The sequence below is a fragment of the Centrocercus urophasianus genome, unplaced genomic scaffold, assembly GCF_019232065.1.
Source record: "Centrocercus urophasianus isolate 14NV4802_14NV808 unplaced genomic scaffold, USGS_Curo_1.0 seq_95, whole genome shotgun sequence".
NCBI classification, from domain to species: domain Eukaryota; kingdom Metazoa; phylum Chordata; class Aves; order Galliformes; family Phasianidae; genus Centrocercus; species Centrocercus urophasianus.
This window is the reverse complement of record NW_024885588.1, coordinates 36,338-57,060: the sequence shown is the minus strand read 5'-3', so window position 1 is coordinate 57,060 and position 20,723 is coordinate 36,338. Positions and strand designations below refer to the sequence as shown.

The 20,723-nt window shown below is 48.3% G+C and overlaps 2 protein-coding genes across 3 annotated transcripts; both read left to right on the top strand.

Annotated features, from left to right (window-relative positions):
* Positions 1-412: 412 nt before the first annotated feature.
* LOC122171747 (dynein regulatory complex subunit 7-like) lies at positions 413-1,538 on the top strand (the record flags this gene model as incomplete). Its single annotated transcript, XM_042839506.1, has 3 exons — positions 413-607; positions 1,095-1,234; positions 1,387-1,538. Coding segments are annotated over 3 exons (426 nt in total), but the record flags the coding sequence as incomplete, so codon positions are not given.
* Positions 1,539-3,623: 2,085 nt separating this feature from the next.
* Positions 3,624-20,600, top strand: KATNB1 (katanin regulatory subunit B1). 2 transcript variants are annotated; one of them, XM_042839513.1, is made up of 19 exons: positions 3,624-3,705; positions 5,357-5,487; positions 7,063-7,180; positions 9,989-10,089; positions 10,660-10,701; positions 12,283-12,366; positions 12,772-12,887; positions 13,372-13,443; positions 13,669-13,819; positions 14,222-14,409; positions 14,535-14,668; positions 15,464-15,514; positions 15,689-15,765; positions 16,390-16,509; positions 17,091-17,240; positions 17,545-17,621; positions 18,021-18,095; positions 18,819-18,935; positions 19,528-20,600. In XM_042839513.1, the coding sequence occupies exons 1-19, from the start codon at positions 3,666-3,668 to the stop codon at positions 19,658-19,660; spliced, it is 1,977 nt and encodes a 658-aa protein (XP_042695447.1). In that variant the 5' UTR covers positions 3,624-3,665; the 3' UTR covers positions 19,661-20,600. The 2 variants fall into 2 exon arrangements, with proteins under 2 accessions (XP_042695447.1, XP_042695448.1); XM_042839514.1 differs by lacking the exon at positions 12,283-12,366.
* The last annotated feature ends 123 nt before the right edge of the window (positions 20,601-20,723 follow it).

Sequence of the window (20,723 nt, the reverse complement as noted above, 5' to 3'; positions counted from 1 at the left end):
AAGAGGTGATACTGGCTTTTATATGCCAGACATCTGGCGTGAAGCACAGAGGCAAAGGTCCAAGAATCAGCTATTTGCCAGCCTACAAATTAATAGCACTTAAAATATCCCATCCAAATACAAATGCCTTTTTTGGAGCCCTTCTTGCACATTTTATGTAAGATAAATCTCTGCAGTCAAGGAAATTAGGAAAGATATTAAAAAGGGTGATAAAAAATAAATGACAGAATGAAAAACACATTAGCACTGTGCATCTAATGAAAAGCTACAGATTTGGTCAAACTATAGCAAAAGGAAACATCATTTCCACCACTGGGTTGAGGGAGTTTAGGCCTTTGCTTTTATTTTGTCTTATTTCGGGTGTTTGGGAAACAAGCAGATGGACTGTGACTTTCTGTCCTTCCCCCTTCAGGTGAAGGCAAAGAAGGATGAGTTCCCAGGACAAAAGGAGCAGGATCTGGATTACCTGGCACCTTTTCTTATCCAAATTGGCAGCCCAGAGAAAATAACCAAAAAGCAGGCCCTCCGCCTCCGGGACGACTGCCTGAGTGATTTTAAGAATCGTCTGGTTTCTAAGGCCAACATCATCCAAGCTCATTTTGAAAAGGTATTCCCAGCCTTGCTCTGTGATGTGCATGTCACTGGAGTGGTTTTTTTGCACTGGCAGGGGGGCAACACACATCTCATCGTGACAGCAGGCAGGAAACAAAACTGCTTTACCTGTACGGGAGCCCTGGACACACCTGTGTCACTTTGTCATTAACATGTGAGATCAAAGAACAGAATAGCTCCAGAGTCAAATTTAGTCCTTGTTTCAAGCAGAGCTGATTTGGTTCTCCAGTGCTTCTTAACTATAGTGAAGCAACACGTTCTGGTCTTGCAGCCTCTCACTGGTCCGTGTGTTTTGATTCCCTTGTTTTCTTCTTCTTGTGAGACCTCATCTCAGACTCACTGCCTCTCATGAAAATAAAACAGCCCTTATTTGTGGTTTCCTTCATCTTGGCTCCCTGAACTCTGAGTTGCACTTCTGTGCATCTGCACTCCTCACTCTCCTTCCCATTAGCCTGACTTCTTGCCACTCTCTCTCTCAACAGGAGGTAGAAGAGCTGCAGAAGAAGAACCAGCAGTTTCAGGAAAATCAGAATCAGCTCAGCGAGAAGGAGGAGGCTGACTTCCTTGCTGGTTACTCTGAAACCATGTTCCGTATCCACATTCTGGCACTAAGACTCAACAGGTACTGGGAATGATTGCTAGAAAAATGTTCACGGGAACAAGGAGGTCTACCAGTCAGCGTTCCTAGTGACTGAGCAGTGAAGCTGTTCTGTGAGACATTCTACTCCATGTCCTGCTGCAGCTTCCCTCTGACAGTTCCCCTTCTTGTTCTAGGGAAAAGCAGACAGCACCACAGAAGTACCTTGCTCTTGAGGAGAAACTGTGCAAAGACCCTCGCCTAGCAGAGCACCTCGGTCATGCCTGATGGCTTCTTTTTCCTTCAGATCAGACACGGGAAATTAGTGCTGAAGTCTGTTAAAAGCAGCCTTAAAAACGGTGGAAAGGCTTTCCTACTTGCCTGTAAGAAATCTTGCATTCTCATCAGGTTCTGCTAAAAGTCTTTGTGCACCTGTGTCTGGAGCTCCAGGGGATTTTAATGAACCTGTACCATCTACTATTTTAGACAATCCACTGTCTTGCTAGTAATCATTCCCTGATACCAAAAAATAGAAGCCTGTTAGTGTGTTGCCACACAAGTCCCCGAACCTGCTAGGAATCAATTCCTGATGTCCTGGACGAGGCACGGCAGACACATCTGGTGGTTCTGCCCACAGCTCCCAATGATTGCTGTCTTCAAGGAACAATCTGTAATGATCATCTTCAACAAAGGCTACGCTGACCAGAGACAGAGGAAGGTAGAAATGTTTGGGTTTTGTTTTCCTGGTGATAGAATAAGGTGCATTACACATGAGATACAGCATGAGTCAGAGCAGATGAGACTTTCTTTATGCTCGCTGCCTATTTTAACTGATACTTTATTCAGCTTTTATAGAGAACCCCAATGACTGCCTTTTTTATTGCAACAGAATCATTTTCTCTTGCACTGTTCTCATTGTAGAAAGCCACCTAGCAGAAGAAACTCATTATGCTTAATCCAAATATCGCAGGTCATTAAAATCTACCACCTTGCCCTTGCACAAGGTGGCATCCAATTAGGTGTTGATGGAAGGATGATGCACTCCTTTTGTGTGCAGCGTCTGTGTCTCCCGGGGAGGTGGCTGACACCACAGCAATTCTCTGGGTGTGACTGAGCCTCCCAGCCCCTGGGTTTTGCAGCTCTGAGGGCTTTTGTGACAGCACCTGGCATCCTCAGGTGCCTGACAAGAGCAGCTCAGGGCTGCGTCCCTCCGTCAGTGCTTTGCTGGCGTGGTGACCTAACGCAGCTAGGTGACATAGAGAGAAAGCTCTTACCACAGAATCATAGAACTGCCTGGGTTGAAAAGGGCCACAATGCTCATTTGGTTCCAACCCCCTGCTGTGTGCAGGTCACCAACCAGCAGCCCAGGCTGCCCAGAGCCACATCCAGCCTGGCCTTGAATGCCTGCAGGGATGGGGCATCCACAGCCTCCTTGGGCAACCTGTTCCAGTGCCTCACCACCCCCTGTGTGAAAAACTTCCTCCTCCTCCGTGACAGATAAATACGTTACCTGGGTAAGAACACAGCATTGAAGTAATTAAAGGAATATAAGCAGTGAGCCAAAGCAATTCCTGAACCACAAAGAGTGAACTCCTGGAGAATGACGGACCCCAGAGAACCGAGGAGGAAAGAAATGCTGAGGGCTCAGGAAGCAGGAGAGGAGCAAGCCAGCCTGCGAGGATTAAATCAGCATTAACTCAATAACAGATGCCAGAACAAATTAACTTAGAAATCCTGTTACGGGCAGCCGCTGGGGACACAGCTGCCTGCCAAGAACCAGCCAATGCACACTGCAGAGAGCAGCACTGCACCACCCAGCTGCGGGTCCATTCCCACCTGACGGGAACCCGAGCGCAGCCACGTCACCCTTCTCAGCACCCACAAACCTACAAAAAAAATACAAATTAAAAATAAAAAAACCCACAACAACAACAAGAAAACCCCGCAGCGACCCTATCTCCGCCCCCTCTTTATTGGCTGGGCCGGAAAAGCTCCTCGAAGAAGCCGCGCTGCGAATGGTCAGCCGCTCTGTGGTTCCCATGGCAACCTGCCATCCCTCGTCTCCCATTGGTCGAGAGCCTGACAGAACCCCGGCAACCGCACGGCGCGGCTGTTCCGCGGGACAGAGCGGCACCGCGGATTGGCTTGGACGCCGGAGAGCAAGGGCGGCTCTGATTGGTGGAAGCCGGGCGGCGGCGGGGCGTGCCCGAGGTTGGCGGTGGGGGGCCGGTTGCCAGGGCCCGGTTGCCAGGCGCCGGGCAAGAAGGGGCAAAGGGGGGCGGGTCGGGGCATCCGAGCCTTGCGAGCGGACGGGTGCGGGTCCGTCGGCCTCCACGGGCCGCCCGCGGGGATCGGCGGCGAGGAGAAGCTCGAAGGGAGGCGGCGGAGCTGCGGATGGTGGCGGGGGAGCGGCCGTGCTAGGACGCGGCGGGGGTCGAGCCCCGAGCCGGGCGCGGAGCCTGGCGGCCGGCGGGAGATGGCAGCGGCCGTCGTCACCAAGACGGCCTGGAAGCTGCGTGAGTGGTGGAGGGACGCGGGGGGGAACCGGCTGTTGGGAGCGGGCCTGGGCCGGGAGGTGGCACTGCACCGAGGTGAGCCGCCCGTGCCCTGTGTGAGGGGCGGAAAAGCGGATTTCTGTGCCGTCCTGCTGAAATTGTAGCTGTGGGAACCGCCGGCAGCAGATCGACACGTCGCGGTGCTGGGCTCTGCCCTCCCTCGGCGTCCTCTTCAGAGTGCTGCTGGGGGGCTCGGTGGCGTTGTGACCCCGAGAAAAGGCCCTGGGGCTGAGGGGAGGGCCCACGTGTGGGCTGGGGTTGGGGCTTCAGCCGTGACACTGAAACATCCGCTCTACTGTGAAGAATGAAACCAGGAAGACGAAAAGCACGGGGTGCTGATGCATTCCTATTGGTAGCAGCAGCGCTCAGCATCTGTACTTAACTTTTTTACAAGTGAGTTGGTCTCTCAGTACTAATTGTACTGCTTGTTGCCTTTGATTCTTTGCACACGTACCTCCTTCAGCGTCGTCCAGAGGAAGATTGGTCTTTCATCACAGAGCACACGTACTTTCAGCTTGGCTCATCTCGTTTAAGTCCATTTACCTGTGTAATTTGAAAGGTGTTCCTCCAGCTGAAGTGAAAGTTGCGCAGTTTTGCTTTCAGAAAAACACTCAGAGCCTGAGATCAAAGCAGATGTAATTATTGCTGCAGCTGTCTGATGGCCCTTTGGATTAGTGATGTGCTTTGCACGGTCACATCGCCCTTCCCACCAGAGCAACCCCAGGCAGAGCTGAATTGATTACTGCCTGCCCCTTTTATAACAAATTTCATACCTATTAGGCCAGCAAATGCAGTAAACTCTCAAAGAAGAGAGGAGCCAGGGGAAGAAATTGGTAAATACATCTGCCAAAAGCTCCTGCCAAAAATTTGGGTGGATTTTAAAATCCATTATAAAAATTGATGTCTGTGCAAAAGCGCTCTTTTGGCTTTTTTTTTGCCGCATGCTTGCAAGGCTTTCTTTCCTAGAACTCTAGCATTTCCATCAGCCCTCCAGTCTTTCCATATCGGCCACGTTTGCTTCTTGGTGCCCCTTCAGATAAATGCCCATCCTTCCTCTGTCTGTGGCATTGCTGAGTTTCACTTTGGCACAGGGAGGCAGCTCCACCTCTCCCTCTGCTGAGTCTGGCATTTTGCTCTGTCAGGTAACAAACTGTGAGTCCCTCTGGGGTTGGATGCAGCTCTCCAGGTTAGAGTTCTTTTCTAGGAGTGTGTTTCTGCTGCTTATCATTGCAGCTTCTGAAGCAGCTCTGCTGACCCACCTCGGTGCGGAAGGAAAAGCTGCCTCAGTGAGCAGATTGCTGCAGTCTTTAAAAGCTGCTGCATTGCTGCTGGGGAGAGAAGATGCTTTTAGGAAGCCATGTGAGCACTGGAGTCGTGAAGCTTGGCCAGCAAACATCTTAAGTGCAGCAGACAGAGCCCAGAAGGACTGTTTGAAGCCAGATAATAGTGCGACTTCTTATCTGACTTGCAAGCTGCTGCAGCTCGTCTGGTGGAAACTGGAAATGCTTTCTGGAGCAAGATGATTTTTTTTTTTTTTTTAACCTTTTTAGAAGGGATGGGGTGGAAAATCTGTAATGCGGACCATCCTAACTGCTTGCTTCATCCTGTGCAGAAGAGATCGTGGCTCACAGCAGCAACGTGTCCTCATTAGTCCTGGGGAAGAAATCGGGCCGGCTGCTGGCGACCGGAGGAGATGACTGTCGGGTCAACGTGTGGTCAGTGAACAAGCCCAACTGTGTCATGGTGAGAGTGGGCCTGCTTCAGCTTCCTGGGGAGGGGAGCATTAATTCTGAGATAGGAAAGGTAGGGAATGAGGAAAGAGAGGGGTGTAGGCTGTGGGACTTGTGAATAGAATTTATCAATGCAAAGCCAGTTGGCCAGATGCTAGCAAAAGTTTGGGACAGAATTTGATTATCAGTGAGGCTGCTGTTCCAAGGATGATCAGGGATGGCTCTGTGCTCCAGCAGAACTTGTATTCTCTCAGATAATAAATACAGAGTCTTCTGTTACTGTGCTGCAGGTAATTACAGTTTTGCATGAGGACAGCTCATCTGGTAGTATGAGCTACAAGGGCCAAATTTGCATCTTGGAGTTTGCCCTCCTAGCAGGAAGCATTTCCACCTGTCCCACAGTCACTTATTGTCAGCAGAAAGTTAGAATACTGACTTGACCATAGGCTGGGAAAGCATAATCCTGGGCACAGCATGTTAGGAAGAGTAGGGTTACCACTACAGCACATTTAACAGCTGTCTGTGCTGTATCACTTTTCCTTCAAGTGGGTGTCGTGGAAAAGTATCTAGAGCAAGTGTCCCTCATCACTTTTTTAATTAACAACATAACGTTGCATTATGGAAGGATTTCTCTAGGCAAAGTAAGATAGTGTTGGAATTCAGGGTTGGGATTCACTTTGAGGAGAAGAGAAAGAAGAAACTTAGCAAGTAGCACTGCAGCTTGATTCCTGTTTGTCCCTTCCTGCACAGTGACAGTTGCAGCCCTGGAGTGCTGCAGACCTGCTTGAAATCCAGAGAAATCCCCATTAAAACAGGTGGCTTTCTGCTGCCATCCCCAGCTTCTGTACCTGAGTGGAGGCACAGAGCTAGCTTAACTGTTTCAAAAGACCTGTGTGAGGGTGAGGTAAAGCAGGGGATAATCATATTGCTTAATTGATGAGCAAAAAGCCTATAATAATAGTGTGTACACTGATATTAAATACTAGCCTTTTCAAAATTCTTAGATAATTGGTGAGCTTTCAGATGCTCAAGGATGAAAGAAAATGCATACATGCGAATTATAAGCTCCTGCTTCCAATTAATATTTCAATGATAGCACCATGTTATCATTGTGACATCCAGTGCTGGCAGCAACGTGTGGCTCCTTGCTTTTGGGAAGGTTTTGAATGGCCCTGCTTTTGTGCTTGCTTTGATTTTGTAACCTGTTTGTGAGACCTGTATGACCCACTTAGAATAAGCACAGTGCCATTGTGCTTGCCTAGCATAATTCCTTTAATATAAGCATGTGTCAGCCTCATCTGGGCATCTGCACTTAATGTTTAGCTGCACATGTTTCTGTTGATGCAGCCTTGAAAAAAAATCAGTGTTCCAGCAAGTGGGATAACATGGAAGATGGGTGCACAGTGCTAGCTGCAGAGATGGTCTTTGGGATGCTCTACCAGCTGCTGAGGAAAAAGGAGCAGTGGCACAACCAGCTGGTTCCAACTAAATAGCTTCCAGTTGAGCGTGAGCTGTGCCACTGGGGACTTAAACAGTGCCCAGATCTGTGTCAGTGACCACTGCTTGTCACCTGTGGTTTTTATTGCAGAGCTTGTCAGGCCACACAACACCCATTGAGAGCCTACAGATCAGTGCCAAGGAGGAACTTCTTGTTGCAGGGTCCCAGTCAGGGTCCATTCGAGTCTGGGACCTGGAAGCTGCCAAAAGTATGTTGCCATGAGTTTTCTCTCCTATTAATACATACATTTCTGCCATATCTTTATGCTCAGTGTTTATGCCAACTCACAATGTTCCTAATGTAAGAAGAAATGCCCAGTCTTGCTTTTGTTTTCAGTACTGTTAGAGGGCATTTGTGGAATTCCTGCTTGAAACAGCAGAGGTTTGTGTACATACTGAAGGAGAAATTTGTGCATTTATTGTGGAGATGGAGCTGAGGAAGTAGCTTCCAGGATTTTGACCTCATCTGAGATTGAAATCTGTGTTCCAGATAAGTTTTTCCTACACATCTGGAGTAACAGGGCATATATAAATGGTACTCGTAGCTTCAGCCTTAATGGAAGGATATACTTAACACTAAAATCAGAATGAAAATCTGTTAGGTTCTACACAAGTCCAGGCACCTCCTGCTTGCTGACCTCTTGCTCTCACTTTCAGGTGAGATCTTTCCTTTTTTCTTCAATGTATTTTTTGAGGAATTTTTTTCTTCAGTTTTTCTCCCTTTCTGCTCTTGCACAGCACAGAAGGAGACAAAGATCTAACTTCCATTAAATTGTAAAAGCTGTGAATCATCAGGCTCTGATCCTTTAGAGGACAGCTGCAACAAATTTGCTAAAGTGCTGTGAATCCCTTGAGTGGAATCCAGCAGAAATGCTGCATGGAATCACTCAGATTGGAAAAGACCTTAAAGATCATCAAGTCTAACTGCAACCTGACCATGCTACCCTAACTCTGACAACCCTCTGCTAAGTCACATCCCTGAGCACCACCTCCAGACAGTTTTTAAGCACACCCAGGGATGGTGACTCAACCACCTCCCTGTGGAGCCCATTCCAGTGCTTAACAACTCTTTCTGTAGAGAAGCTTTTCCTGATATCCAACCTAAACCAACCCTGGTGCAACTTGAAGCCATTTCCCCTCTTCCTGTCACCAGTGAGAAGAGATCAGCCCCTCTTTGCTGTAAGCACCTTTCAGCTATTAGAAGAGAACAAGAAGGTCTCCTCCCAGCCTCTTTTCCCCCAGACCAAACAGCCTCAGCTCCTTCAGCCTCTCCTCACAGGCCATATTCTCCAAGCCCTTCACCAGCCTTGTTGCCCTTCTTTACACCTGCTCCAGCACCTCTGTGCCCTTTCTGTACTGAGGTGCCCAAAACTGGACACAGAACTCAAAGTGAGGCCTCACCAATGCCAAGTACAGGGGCAGGGTGGCTTCCCTCATCCTTCTCACCACAGCATTCCTGATACAAGCCTGGATGCCTTTGTCTTCTTGGCCACCTGGGCACACTGCTGGCTCATATTCAACATCCATCACTACCTCAAGGTCCCTTTCTGTCAGGCAGCTTTCCAGGCACTGCTCCTGAAGCCTGTACGGTTGCCTGGGGTTGCTGTGACCAAAATGCAGGACCCGACACTTGGCCTTATTGAAACTCATACAGTTGACCTTGGCCCATCAGACCAATCTATCCAGATCCCCCCACAGTGCCTTTCTCCCCTCAAGCAGATTAATACTCCCTCCCAACTTGGTGTCATCTGCAAACTTTCTGAAGGTGCACTCAGTCCCCTCATCAAGATTATTCATAAAGATGTTAAATAGAAGCAGCCCCAGTACCAGGCCCTGGAAGACACCGCTCATGACTGGCTGCCAATTGGATTTAACTCTATTGACAGCAAATCTTTGGGCCCAGCCATCAGCCAGTGTTTCACCCAGCTCATCCAAACCATGGGCAGCCAGTTTTACCATGAGGATGTTGTAGTTTGATTCTTACTCATCATGAGTTGAAGAAACAAGGCAAACAGCTGTGTCACAGAAAACAAAGAGCACTTTTATCATTCAGTTAGAATCAGTTCATTTATAACTGAGTTTGACTCTACCAGTGCAGAGTAACTGATCTAGCTGGAGTTAGTAGTAGGCCTGTGGACCAGCATCTGTGCTAATGAGCATTCCAAATCTGGCTCAAGCTAATTGGTACCAGGGGAACCATGACGTTATCCCAGATGATTGGTGGTAGAGAGATATTGTCCCTGTCATTATATGAGCAATTTTTGCTTCTCAACATTGACTTCTGCTCTCAGAGATAGATGTACCTGTTCAACGGGTCCCTTCTGGTTTCCAGAATTACAAGAGCTTAACTTTGTTGATGGCTTGCTCAAATAGTGGGTCATTTTCTTCACCTCCTGCTTTCTGAGTGCCCATTCCCACTCTGTAAGCAGGAAGGAGCAGTTGAAGGAGCCTGATGCAAATACTGCAACATAAGAGGTGGAAGTCAGGCTTGTGCAGAGCACTCAAAAAGGGCCCATCTGATATCCACAGGGTGAATGGTGTCCCTTCCACTTCCTGGCTGGAACTAGCCCACCTACTGTTTTGCTCTTTACAATGAGTGGAAAGATAACACTGTCAGACAGCTGCCTCTAAGCATACCTTTTTAGTTTTATTTTCAGATTGGTCACAGCTGAATTCTATTCATGGTTTCCATACCTGAGGACAGGGATTTCATTAGGAGTGTTGAATATTCCCTGTTCATTGCAGAGGAGTTGAATTAAATGACCTTTAAAGATCCCCTGAAACTCAGCTGGTTTTAAGACTGTATGAACATGGGCCCCTATTGCTGTTTCTGTGCATTGTGAGGGTAGAGTTGGAGGCATTTTGGTAGAATAATACGTAGAGGTGAATAAACCATATGTAGCATTTGTTTAGCAGTGAGGACAGTCTTACTAAACTCCTGCATGTTGTTGAGGTGAGATGAGGTACTAAATACTTGCTTCTAATTCTTTCTCCCTGCTTTGCTTCTCCTTTCCCAGTTCTTCGTACACTACTTGGTCACAAAGCAAACATCTGCAGCCTTGACTTCCATCCTTATGGCAGTTTCGTGGCATCTGGCTCTCTGGATACAGACATTAAGGTAAAGCTTGCCTTCCTCTAGAGATTACTCTCTTTACTTGCAGCCCTTTTGTTATGAAGAGAACCAGAGCACGTGTTGTGCTGAGCTGCTGGTAGATGCTGTACATCTTCATTAGTGTTTGTGTGGGGGCAGGGCATTTGTGAGTGCTTGTGAAATTCATGCATGTGTCTTCACAGTGGTAACTCATGAGGGTGACTCCTCAGCTGTGGAATGTGGCTTGTTCCACAGGGCTCAGGGTAGGTGCCTGCTGTGAGCTGGAGTCAGCAAGCACAGAACAGATGTACTCATCACTGTGGAGTGCACCTGCTTAAGCAGGCTGGTATTTGTCTGCAGCAGCAGAGCTTCTGTAGTAGGAAATACCTTGCAGAAGTGATTCTCACTTGGGAAATTAGGCTAGGAAGTGTAGCTGGAGTGAGCAGGGCTTTAGCAGCCCCTCCAGCAATTTCTATCTATTCTACTATCAGCTGTCTGCTATCAATAGTAGATTGATAGTATGCTTTGGCAGGGCTCTTGCACCCCCAGCCATGTACCTTTCTAAGCATATTTTGTTTGCTTTTTTTCCCCCCATAGCTGTGGGACGTACGAAGAAAAGGCTGCATCTTCAAGTATAAGGTAAAACATTATCAGGAGAAAGATTTCTTCCTTCTCTAGGGCTTATGGGCAAATCTTGGAGGGATGATGTGCAATTAACTTTCTAGTTTCCTGATAAAAAACAAGGTCTGCATGTGATGTGGTCTAATAAAGCTCTGTAGACCTTTGAACTGTATGGGAACACAAAATGGGTATCATAGGAGTTAATGTACTTCAGTCTGGCTGGCTTCCATGAGTAAGAGTTTCTTCATGCTCTGACTGCTATCACCATGAAGTCCCCACTGCACTGATGTAACAGGGTTATAATGCAGAGTGGCAAAGTCCTTGGCTTCAGCAAATAAGAACAAGCCCAAAATGCAACAGATATAGAAATGAAGGAAAAGAGCTTCTTACCTTTGGAAGGCTTCAAGTATGCAGGGGGGTCTCCAACAAGAGATGCCCTCACCTCCACTGCCAACCCTTAAATGAGGTCTGGGAAGGGATGGATGCTGGTTCCACCCCTTCCAGTCACTCAGGTTCATTGCTTGCACCTGAGCTCCCCTGAGTTGGCCCTGCCTTCCCACCAGGTGCTCAATCACTGTTTCAGGGTTTGACTTGACATTTCCACTACAGCTGACATGATTCTATTCATGGAGCTTTCTTCTACCCAAAGAACGATATGTTAATTATATATTATTATATATACATCTCATCTAGAAGCCAGTGTATTAACATCTCATGTGTCTTAACAAAGAAATCTGTTTAGCTTAAATTTGACTCTCATTGGCCACAACAGCCCCATGCAGCGTTACAGGCTTGGGGCTGAGTGGCTGGATGACTGTGAAGAGGAAAGGGACCTGGGGGTGTTGGTTGATGCTCGGCTGAACATGAGCCCACAGTGTGCCCAGGTGCACTCAACAGCATCCTGGCCTGCATTAGAAGTAGTGTGGCCAGCAGGAGCAGGGAGGTGATCATCCCCCTTTACTCAGCACTGGTGAGGCCGAACCTCAAGTACTGTGTTCAGTTTTAGGCCCTTCACTACAAGAAAGACATTGAGGCCCTGGAATGTGTCCACAGAAGGGCAGCAAAACTGGTGAGGGGTCTGGAGCACAAGTCTGATGAGGAACGGCTGAGGGAGCTGGGATTGTTCAGTGTGGAGAAGAGGAGGCTCAAGGAGACCTCATTGCACTGCACAACTTCCTGAAGGGAGGCTGTGATGAGGAGGGGTTCGACCTCTTCTCCCAGAGACAACAAACAGGACCCAAGGAAATGGCCACAAGTTGCACCAGAGAAAATTTAGATTATGTATAAGGAAAAACTTTTTTTCTCAGAGAGCAATCAGGTGCTGGAATGGTCACCCAGGGAGGTGGTGGAGTCTCCATCCTGGCAGTGTTCAAGAGGCATCTGGATGAGGTGCTAAACTAAGCTATGGATTAGTAGCTTAGTGGTAGTAATGGTGAGAGAAGGACAACTGGATTACTATCTTGTAGGTCCTTTCTAACCTTGTGATTCTATGATTCTGTATCAAAAGACAAAAGCCAGAATTCCCTCCAAAGGAAGGAAAAAGAAAAAGAAAAAAAAAAAAAAACCACAGGAAAATTCTTTTTGTTTTTCTGGTGGCAGAGTCACACACAGGCAGTGAGATGCCTCCGATTTAGTCCTGATGGCAAGTGGTTAGCCTCTGCTGCCGATGATCACACTGTCAAGGTAATTCATTATGACATCTCCCTCATCTTATGTGAATACTGGACTTGCTGGTTGGTTGGCTGGCTGAACAAGGCATTACCAACAGTCCCTCATAGCCCCCTTTTGTTTGTTAGGCAGCTGGCTGGGCTCTGTGACTTTGCCAGGACAAGTGTTTATTGGGGATCGTGTCCAGTGGCCCGCAGCATCCCCACATGAGTTACGTGTGATGAAGTGCCCTTGTCCAGCAGATATGTTGGCACTATGCTCATGAAAATTCAGGTTTTTATGATGGTAGAATTGTGATCCCTAAACGTGGCAAGAGTCATCTTAGTAAAAGTTGCTAAATAAATGTACTTCTTCGTTAGTAATGTTGACTAAGTTGGATATACCATATCAATTTCTGGCCCTCTCCTTACTTTCTTCCAGCTGTGGGATCTGACTGCTGGAAAGGTAATGTTCGAGTTCACAGGACATTCTGGCCCAGTCAATGTTGTTGAATTCCATCCCAGTGAATACCTTTTGGCTTCTGGCAGCTCTGACAGGTAAAGACAGAGGAAAGAGAAGAAAGGGAATTGTTGATAACACTTCCCTTTCCTGATGCCCTTCCTTTTAGGAACACGGCAAGCAGGAACGTCACACAACTCAAACCATTGCAAGAGCGTGTCACCTAGCCAACAGCATGACATATTGTGATGTACAGAATATAGAGCTCTTACCTTCTCATCCAAAACTGCTCATGCTCCCTGCCATGCCAGAAAACAATGCAGTGGGCTCGAGTGGCTCACTAATCCTGTGTGTACAGCAGGCAGTCCTCTGCTTCTGCTCTAAAAGCCTATACATTTCTAGAGCCTGTAAGCATCTTGGGCTGGACTTACAGATCTTAGCTACACTGGTCCTCTGTGCAAGTTCATAATGCATGCACAACAGTGGAATTTGTTGTGGTTTTGGGTGGGTTACTGTAATACTTGATCCCAAGGCAGATTTCCAGACAGATGAGCAATGATTTTTATTCTGTCCTGTGCACAGGACCATTCGTTTCTGGGACTTGGAGAAGTTTCATGTTGTGAGCTGTATTGAAGAGGAGGCTACTCCTGTCAGGTATATTAAATTCCTACCACAGTAAAATTCCTACCAGGCAGAGACCAAAACTGGGGCTGGACTGGAGGTTTCATGAGAGGGAAAGCTGTGGAGAGAAATTTGAACCGGTTCACCGGATGCTTACTGAGAATAGTGCTGGAGGTGTTCAGAGAAGTCAGGATACAGCCCTGGGGAGTGCTTGGGATTGGAAAGCTGTGTCTAATTTCTCCATCTGCCTTCTCCCAGGTGTGTTCTTTTCAACCCAGATGGCTGCTGTTTGTATGGTGGCTACCAGGATTCTCTGCGTGTATACGGCTGGGAGCCGGAGCGCTGCTTTGATGTGGTCTTAGTGAACTGGGGAAAAGTGGCTGACCTAGCTATCTGCAACAACCAGCTGGTAAGACACCGTTTGTGAGGAGCTGGGGAGGGGGGGGTTGCAAAACATGAGATAAATCCTCCTGCTTGCAGGCCTCCTGACCTGTAAGGCTGTGTCAGACTGCAAGCGGCCATGCAGTGTGTCCAGTGCTTAGACAAAGCTTCTGGGCTTGTTTTTTTTTTTTCAGGAGCTTTGTGCTCCACTTCACCTTTGTTTTCTGGAGGAAAGAAGGGGGACTTAGCTTGACCACTACCAGATGAAACTGTATGTTTTGTCAGAGCGTTTTATGAAACACTGGCTGTTTGCAACTGAAGAAGCCAAAGTACTGACTTGGCACGTTCTCAAGCACTGTCACTCTGATCTCAGGAGGGCTGACGTGGTCCGTGCTGTTCAGTGAACTACCTTGATCTTTTGCCTCTGCAGATAGGAGTTTCCTGTGCACAGAGCACAGTCTCTTCCTTTGTTGTGGATCTCAGCAGAGTCACAAAATCAGGTTCAGTTCCTCATGGGCTGCTCAGGAACGATGAGCCTCTGGCTCAGCCCACCCCCACAGGGTCCTCCCTTCGTCGCAGCTATGACAGACCCTCAACTAGCTGCAGCAAGCCTCAGAGGTAAGGGAAATCTGCTTTGTTGTAACTTCAACATTGTAAGGAAACGTAGAAGGAGCTCAGTGCTTCTGTTCTGTCTCACAGGGGCCGTGTGGGACGTGCCCTAATAGCATCTCTTCCTTTCACAGCAGAGTGAAGCACAGTTCAGAGAGCGAGAGACGCAGTCCCAGCAGTGAAGAGGAGCGGGATGAGAAGGAATCCAAGGCTGAGATCCAGAACCCAGAGGATTACAAAGAGATCTTCCAGCCCAAGAATGCCATCTGTTAGTACTATGGCTTATTGTGCTTTTGAGTGATGTGGCTAGTTCAGAGCAGTAGGCACTAAACTGATTCAGCAGCAGTGAACTTGGGTGCACTGTAATAACGGCTGCATCTGTGACCTGAGGGAGTTTAGAAGGCTTCAGTGTTCTGTGCTTGGACTGTGAACCACAAAGCACATTGGCAAACTTCTGAAAGGTTACCCCTTTACTAGCATGCAGTGATGTCTGATTGAAATCTGTCCCAGAATCCAGAGCTCCATTGTAAGCATGGAGCCTTCCTGTCCTGGTTAGGTAGCATTGCTGTATTACAGGATCTTCTCTTTGCTTAGAATTCTGGTATGTGTAAAATCAGCAGCCCCTGTTAAAGAAGGAAAGGTAAAATGTTTTTTGAAAGCGATGGTTGTTGTTTAGGAGGCACAGAGCAATGCCTGTATCTCATTTTCTGTTAATGAAGAAAATGAGATACTCTTTATAAGGAAATCACTATTTCTATTTACTTTGGTAAATGAGTTTATTTGGAGGTGAATGTATTTTCCGATGTGATTTGCTGTGACAGTGCCTTGTGCTTCATCATTCTACAGCAGTGAGCCACACGAGTCAGTTTTGTCCCATCCATGAAGGCTAAAAGCCTTTGGCTAAATTCAACAATAGCGTCAAGGTCTGCAGAAGATAACTGCTTGCTGTATCTCTGATTGCCCTAATCAGTGGAGCTGCTGGAGATCTCCCAGCTCCAAGGCTGACCTATTACTAATCTGTAGCCTTGGATGACTCTGTCATTTATTTTCTCTTTCTCCGTAGCTCGAACTCCTCCTCGAACGAATGAGCCCTTTCCAGCCCCCCCAGAGGATGGTGAGTTTGAAAATAACAGCTTGGTGGGGATGAGGTTAATGGTTCTTTAAACGGGGAGAGTTGCACGTCTGCAGTGATCACTAATTGTAGACTAGCTTTGCAATGCCTGCACTCTAAGCTTGTCTTGTGAGGAACAGTCAATTTCTCCTTTCCCTCTTCTTTCTGTCTTGATAGAGCCTGTTACTGCAAAGGAAGCAGCAAAGCCTGACCAACCTGTGGAAGTCCAGACCCCGTTGCCAAAGCAAGAGCTTGTACGTACAGTATAATCTGCTAATGGCTGTTCACACCCCTGCTGTGAGAGATTGGTGAATTCTAGAAGCTGTGCTAATTTTAATCAGGCTCATTCCTCTTTTTAAAAATAGTAAAAGTGCAGCTTCATTCTTAGTCCATGCACGTGTCTCACCTGAGCAGCAGACTTGAAGGCTGGGCCTTCAGCAGATGATGGCTGTACTGCATTTGTTTCCTTCTCATATGATGATATTTCTTCCTTCAACTCAAGTAGGGGCACTCTGAAGTGAACTCAGGTGCTACATTTCTGCAGGCACTCAAGCTGAGGCTGTGATAGCCAGAATCTCAAGCAGCTCCTGGGAGCCAGACAGGATGTTCTGGCTTCTTTAGAATTCTCTCTGCCTTCAGGCTGGCCGCGGCCCATTGCCCTCATTTTTTAGCCAGTAACAATGACAGCATTCAGCACTTCTGCTGGAGTGTCTGCCTGTACTTTGCAAACCTCCATTGAAGCCTGATGTGTACTTGAGGGATATTTTATTGCCTTCTAACCCATACCAGCAAATGGGAAATTGTTTTGAGGGGAAAGAAGGCATGAGGCTACGGCCATGTTCCTGCTGCTAGAACTTCTGTCCCAATTTCTCCTGCAGCCTGAGCCAATTCAGAGGCCACCAATTGCTTCATCAACTCCTCTGCCCAGGGCAGAGCCATCAGTTATTCCTGCAGCCAGGAACGAGCCCATTGGCCTGAAAGCCTCTGACTTCCTACCAGTAAGTACCTTTGGTCAGACGTTTCTCTTGGTGTTGGTGGCATCAGAAAGTGGCTATTCTTGGAGGTGCAGAAGGGTTTTTAGTGCTTTCTGCAGCCTGCAGTCATTGGCACTGAACACAGCAGGCAAAGAACATGTCCCCTTCTGCTTTCCTCCTGCTCACATGGTGCTTCCCTTGCCAGCTTCTCTCCTGCCTCCCAGCTGCTTCAACTTGCAGTTCCTGTGGGGTTAGCACCTCAGGGCTGCTGGACCAGCTGGCCTTTTGTGTCAGTGATGGCAGGCTGATGCAAACACAGCAGTGTTGGTCCATGCTCCTGAGGAATGTGTTATTAAACCAGGGGACAGGGGATGGGACAAAGACACCGAATGAGTCTGCATACTAGACAGTGATTCATGTAGAAAATTGTTGTGTGCCATTACACATACAGCATTATTTCACGACAGTCATTACCTCTTATATCTCGGAGGCCTCTTGGCCCTCTGTACACCAAAACCAACTCTCATCAAGGACAGAGAAAGCTCTTCCCCTTTCTGTACCATCCTGTTCTGTTATTGCTCCTCTACTGGTGTCTGTATTTTCAGGCTCTGAAAAACCAAAGCCAGACTGAGCTCGTGGATGAAGAAATCATGTCCCAGATCAGGAAAGGCCACAAGACTGTGTGCATGGTGCTCACCAGCCGTCACAAGAATCTGGACACTGTGCGGGCTGTATGGAGCACCAGTGACTTCAAGGCAAGGAGTGGAGAAGCCTGAGGTTCATGAGGGGAGCAGCTGAGCAGCTCCATGGGCTGCTGTGGGACTGCCCCATGGAAAAGATGGGCTCTTACAGTGTCTGTGCCCAGGGGTGTGTTGCAAAGTGCTGCCATGGCCCAGCTGGGCTTGAAAGGTCACAATGAAACACAGACAGGGTTATCCTCTCTTACCTACAATCTCTTCATTTCTTTTGCTGTGCTTTTTGAAACGTGGCATGTGGTATTTATTACCCTAGTCTAGCCAATTCAGACTTTGCAATAGATTTCTTCTCCTTCTCTCTCAGAGCTCTGTGGACTCTGCTGTAGCAACCAACGACCTGTCTGTTGTTGTGGACCTCTTGAACATTGTCAACCAGACAGCGTGAGTGCTGGATTGCCGGGATACCAAAGAGCTTTCTGGCTGTGTCAGGAGTGCTGTGCTGCACCTGCCTCGTGTCCAGCTGGCCATGGCAGCATGAAATGTGTGTGCTCATGGTCTCATCTCCAGCTCTGCAGTGCCGCTGACTGCTGGAGTTGTGCAGAGCCTTTTCTGTTGGTAAATGATGGAAAATCAAAGTCTTACGGCTTCATGAAGTGATTCTGCAGGGAGAAAATTAAATGTCAGAACCTGCTGCTTTCTGTCACAAGGGGGAGTTAGTGAACTTGCTCAGTAAACTTGGGCTCAGCTACCTGGACATTTCTGCCAGAAAACTTCGTTTGTGTCAGCTCAACTTTGGAAAGCCTCACGCTCCGACCTTGCAACACATGCTTTTCTTTTCAGGTCTCTCTGGAAGTTGGATTTATGCACTGTCGTTCTGCCTCAGATAGAAAAACTTCTCCAAAGTAAATACGAAAGGTGAGGCCATGAGAACATGGCGTGTTCAGTGGGAGAAGTGTGGGTGCTGATAGGAGGGCTCCACGGGGCTTTTTGTGGCTGAAAGAAAACTGGAAATTCAGAGCAGATACACCATGGTGCTGGTACAACACCTGGAAGATAACAGTGGAGTGGCCAAGTGAGTGTTAGGAAATGATATGGGAAGAATGTGTGGGCAGGAAGTCCTCATTAGGAGCAGGATGTTTAGGTTTGGTGTGTGTTGGTGTAGGTGAAGGTAGCTGTGAGCCAGGAAGGGTCTGATAGATACAGACCCAGTGGGCTCTGTGCACTGATGAGAATGAAACTGTCAGCTTGGGACAAGGGAAATGAAATCCCACGGCAGTCTTTGTTGCACTTAGAAGACTGCTTTGAATTTCATCTTTAGGTGGGAAGGCAGAATGTTGCTTAAGATGGGGTTTTCTATCCTTTCCTGCTAGGAGAGAGGATCCTGCCAGGTACCCTCAGCAGGACATGTCTACTCTTGAGCAGGAAAGTCCCACTTAGCAGGGTGTATGCCTTGGGAAAAGGCTCACTTCTCAGTCTCAGCTCCAACTAAGACTGTATTGGCACTTGCTGTTCTCCTTATCTGATTGCAAGTGCTGGAGGGAAGGGGTTGAGTATGTTGTGTGTCCCCCCCCCCGAACTGGATGTGTGTGGGAAAGGAATGAAGTTCAGGTGGGGTCTGATTCTCTGTTTGCTTTTCAGTTATGTGCAAACGGGCTGCACCTCCTTGAAACTCATTCTGCAGAGATTCCTGCCGCTGATCACCGACATACTTGCTGCACCACCTTCTGTAGGAGTGGACATCACCAGAGAGGAGAGGTAAGCTCTTACCGCCTCCACTTGCTCCCTTTTAAACCAGCCTCTCTCTAGTTGAGCTTTGCTCCTTTTCCTCGAGGTTTTGATACTAGACCAGGCATGCCTTTCCCTTTGTCTGCAAATACCAACCTCTCCTGCTCAGAGGAAAAGGCCAAAGACTGCTTTTCTCTCTTTCTCTGTAATGAGTCATACCTAAACAAAGCTCGGGTATGTCAGAAGTAAAACCAGCCAGTGGCTGCACCCTTCACCTCACAAAGCGCAGGAGTTGTCAGCTAGGCCTTGGGCTTCCAGTTCATTCACAGGGTAACCCTGCTCTGAGAACCAGCTCTCCGGAAACAGCACCTCTTTCTTCCTCAGACTTCACTGCCAAAGGGCAAAATAGGCGTGAAAGAGCCCTTGTGAGGATGCCATTCTCCTGCTTCATCAGGATGCGGGCTGGAGACCTGCTGTTCCTGCAGAGTCATGCTCTCATTCCAGTCAGGCCATTTGCAGGGCTTGCATTTTCTCTCCTGCTTGAGATGAATCTCGAGCACTTAGGGAACAGGCACATCTCCCATGCAGCTAAGCATTCATGCTGCGTCTGCTGTTTTCACAGGCTCCATAAATGCAGGCTGTGCTATAAGCAGCTGAAGAACATCAGCAACATTGTAAAGAACAAGTCCGGGCTCAGCGGCCGCCATGGCAGCGCCTTCAGAGAACTGCATCTCCTCATGGCTGCGCTGGAGTGACTGCTGCCACCTCCGCAAGTGCAAACACAGGTGGCCAGGCTCCCCTCTGTGCTCAGGCTGGCAGGGTTGCACCTCTCTGCGTGTTCATCCTTCCCCACGGCACAGCAGGGAACACAGCTCTGCCTGGCCGGCCGCCTGTCCAGAAGCAGTGCCTGGAGGGGCAGGTGGAAGACTGGAGCGGGGCGATGCGAGGGGACCTGGCCGCACAAAGTCCCTGTTGTGGAGCAGCTTCATTTCAGCTCTTCACCTCACCATCAAGCGCTGTGTCTGTGTGCTGACCTTGCCCTGAGTGGAGGGCTCCATGCCTGCTGCCACTTCTCCTTCACCCACGTGTGCTGTTGCTTTTTTGCCACTTGGCTCTGGCGGCCAGAGCTGCACACTGAGGACTGCAGCTTCTTCCCCACTGAAGCCTGCTGTGGGGAGAAGGGCTCTGTCCCTGCAGAAAGGGAAATCCTCTCTGCAGGCAGGTGGGACCAGCCGCTTTAGCTTGCTGCAAAAAACATCAGCCAGGACACTGTGCCGCTGCATGTGGTGTGGTTACAAGGGCCAATAATACTGAGGGCAAGTTGTCCTCCAGCTTCTCTGCATCCCTGCAAGTAACCCTGCACCCCAGAAGATGGATTTGTGGTCCGCCTGGATCTGTTAACATACATGACTTTGTTGGGACTTGTCATATGCGTTTGCCTTTGGGGGTGGAGGAATGGAGGGACATGGACTGATGTCTTTCTGCATCCACTGGTAGGGACATTTTTTTCCCCAATAAATGTCTGTCAGAACTTTCTGCCCCTCTTTCTTCTTTCCCGTGGGCAGAGAGGCTCCTGCTGGTGCTTCCCCTGCTCCTCCAGCTCTGTCTCCTCATTTTGTACACTGGAGCCTGTTCTCTAGGAAACTGTAACTTATAACGAATTTTATTAAAGCATTTGTAACATTTTTTTCTAAAGTGGTGTTATATGCCTCAATCCCCTGCTCTCCTCAGCTTCTGTCTCACAGGGCAGCCGGCCACGTTCTCACCCTTCCTGCCACCAGGCTGCTGTGACTAAGTGGCTGCCATGAGTAAGAGTGA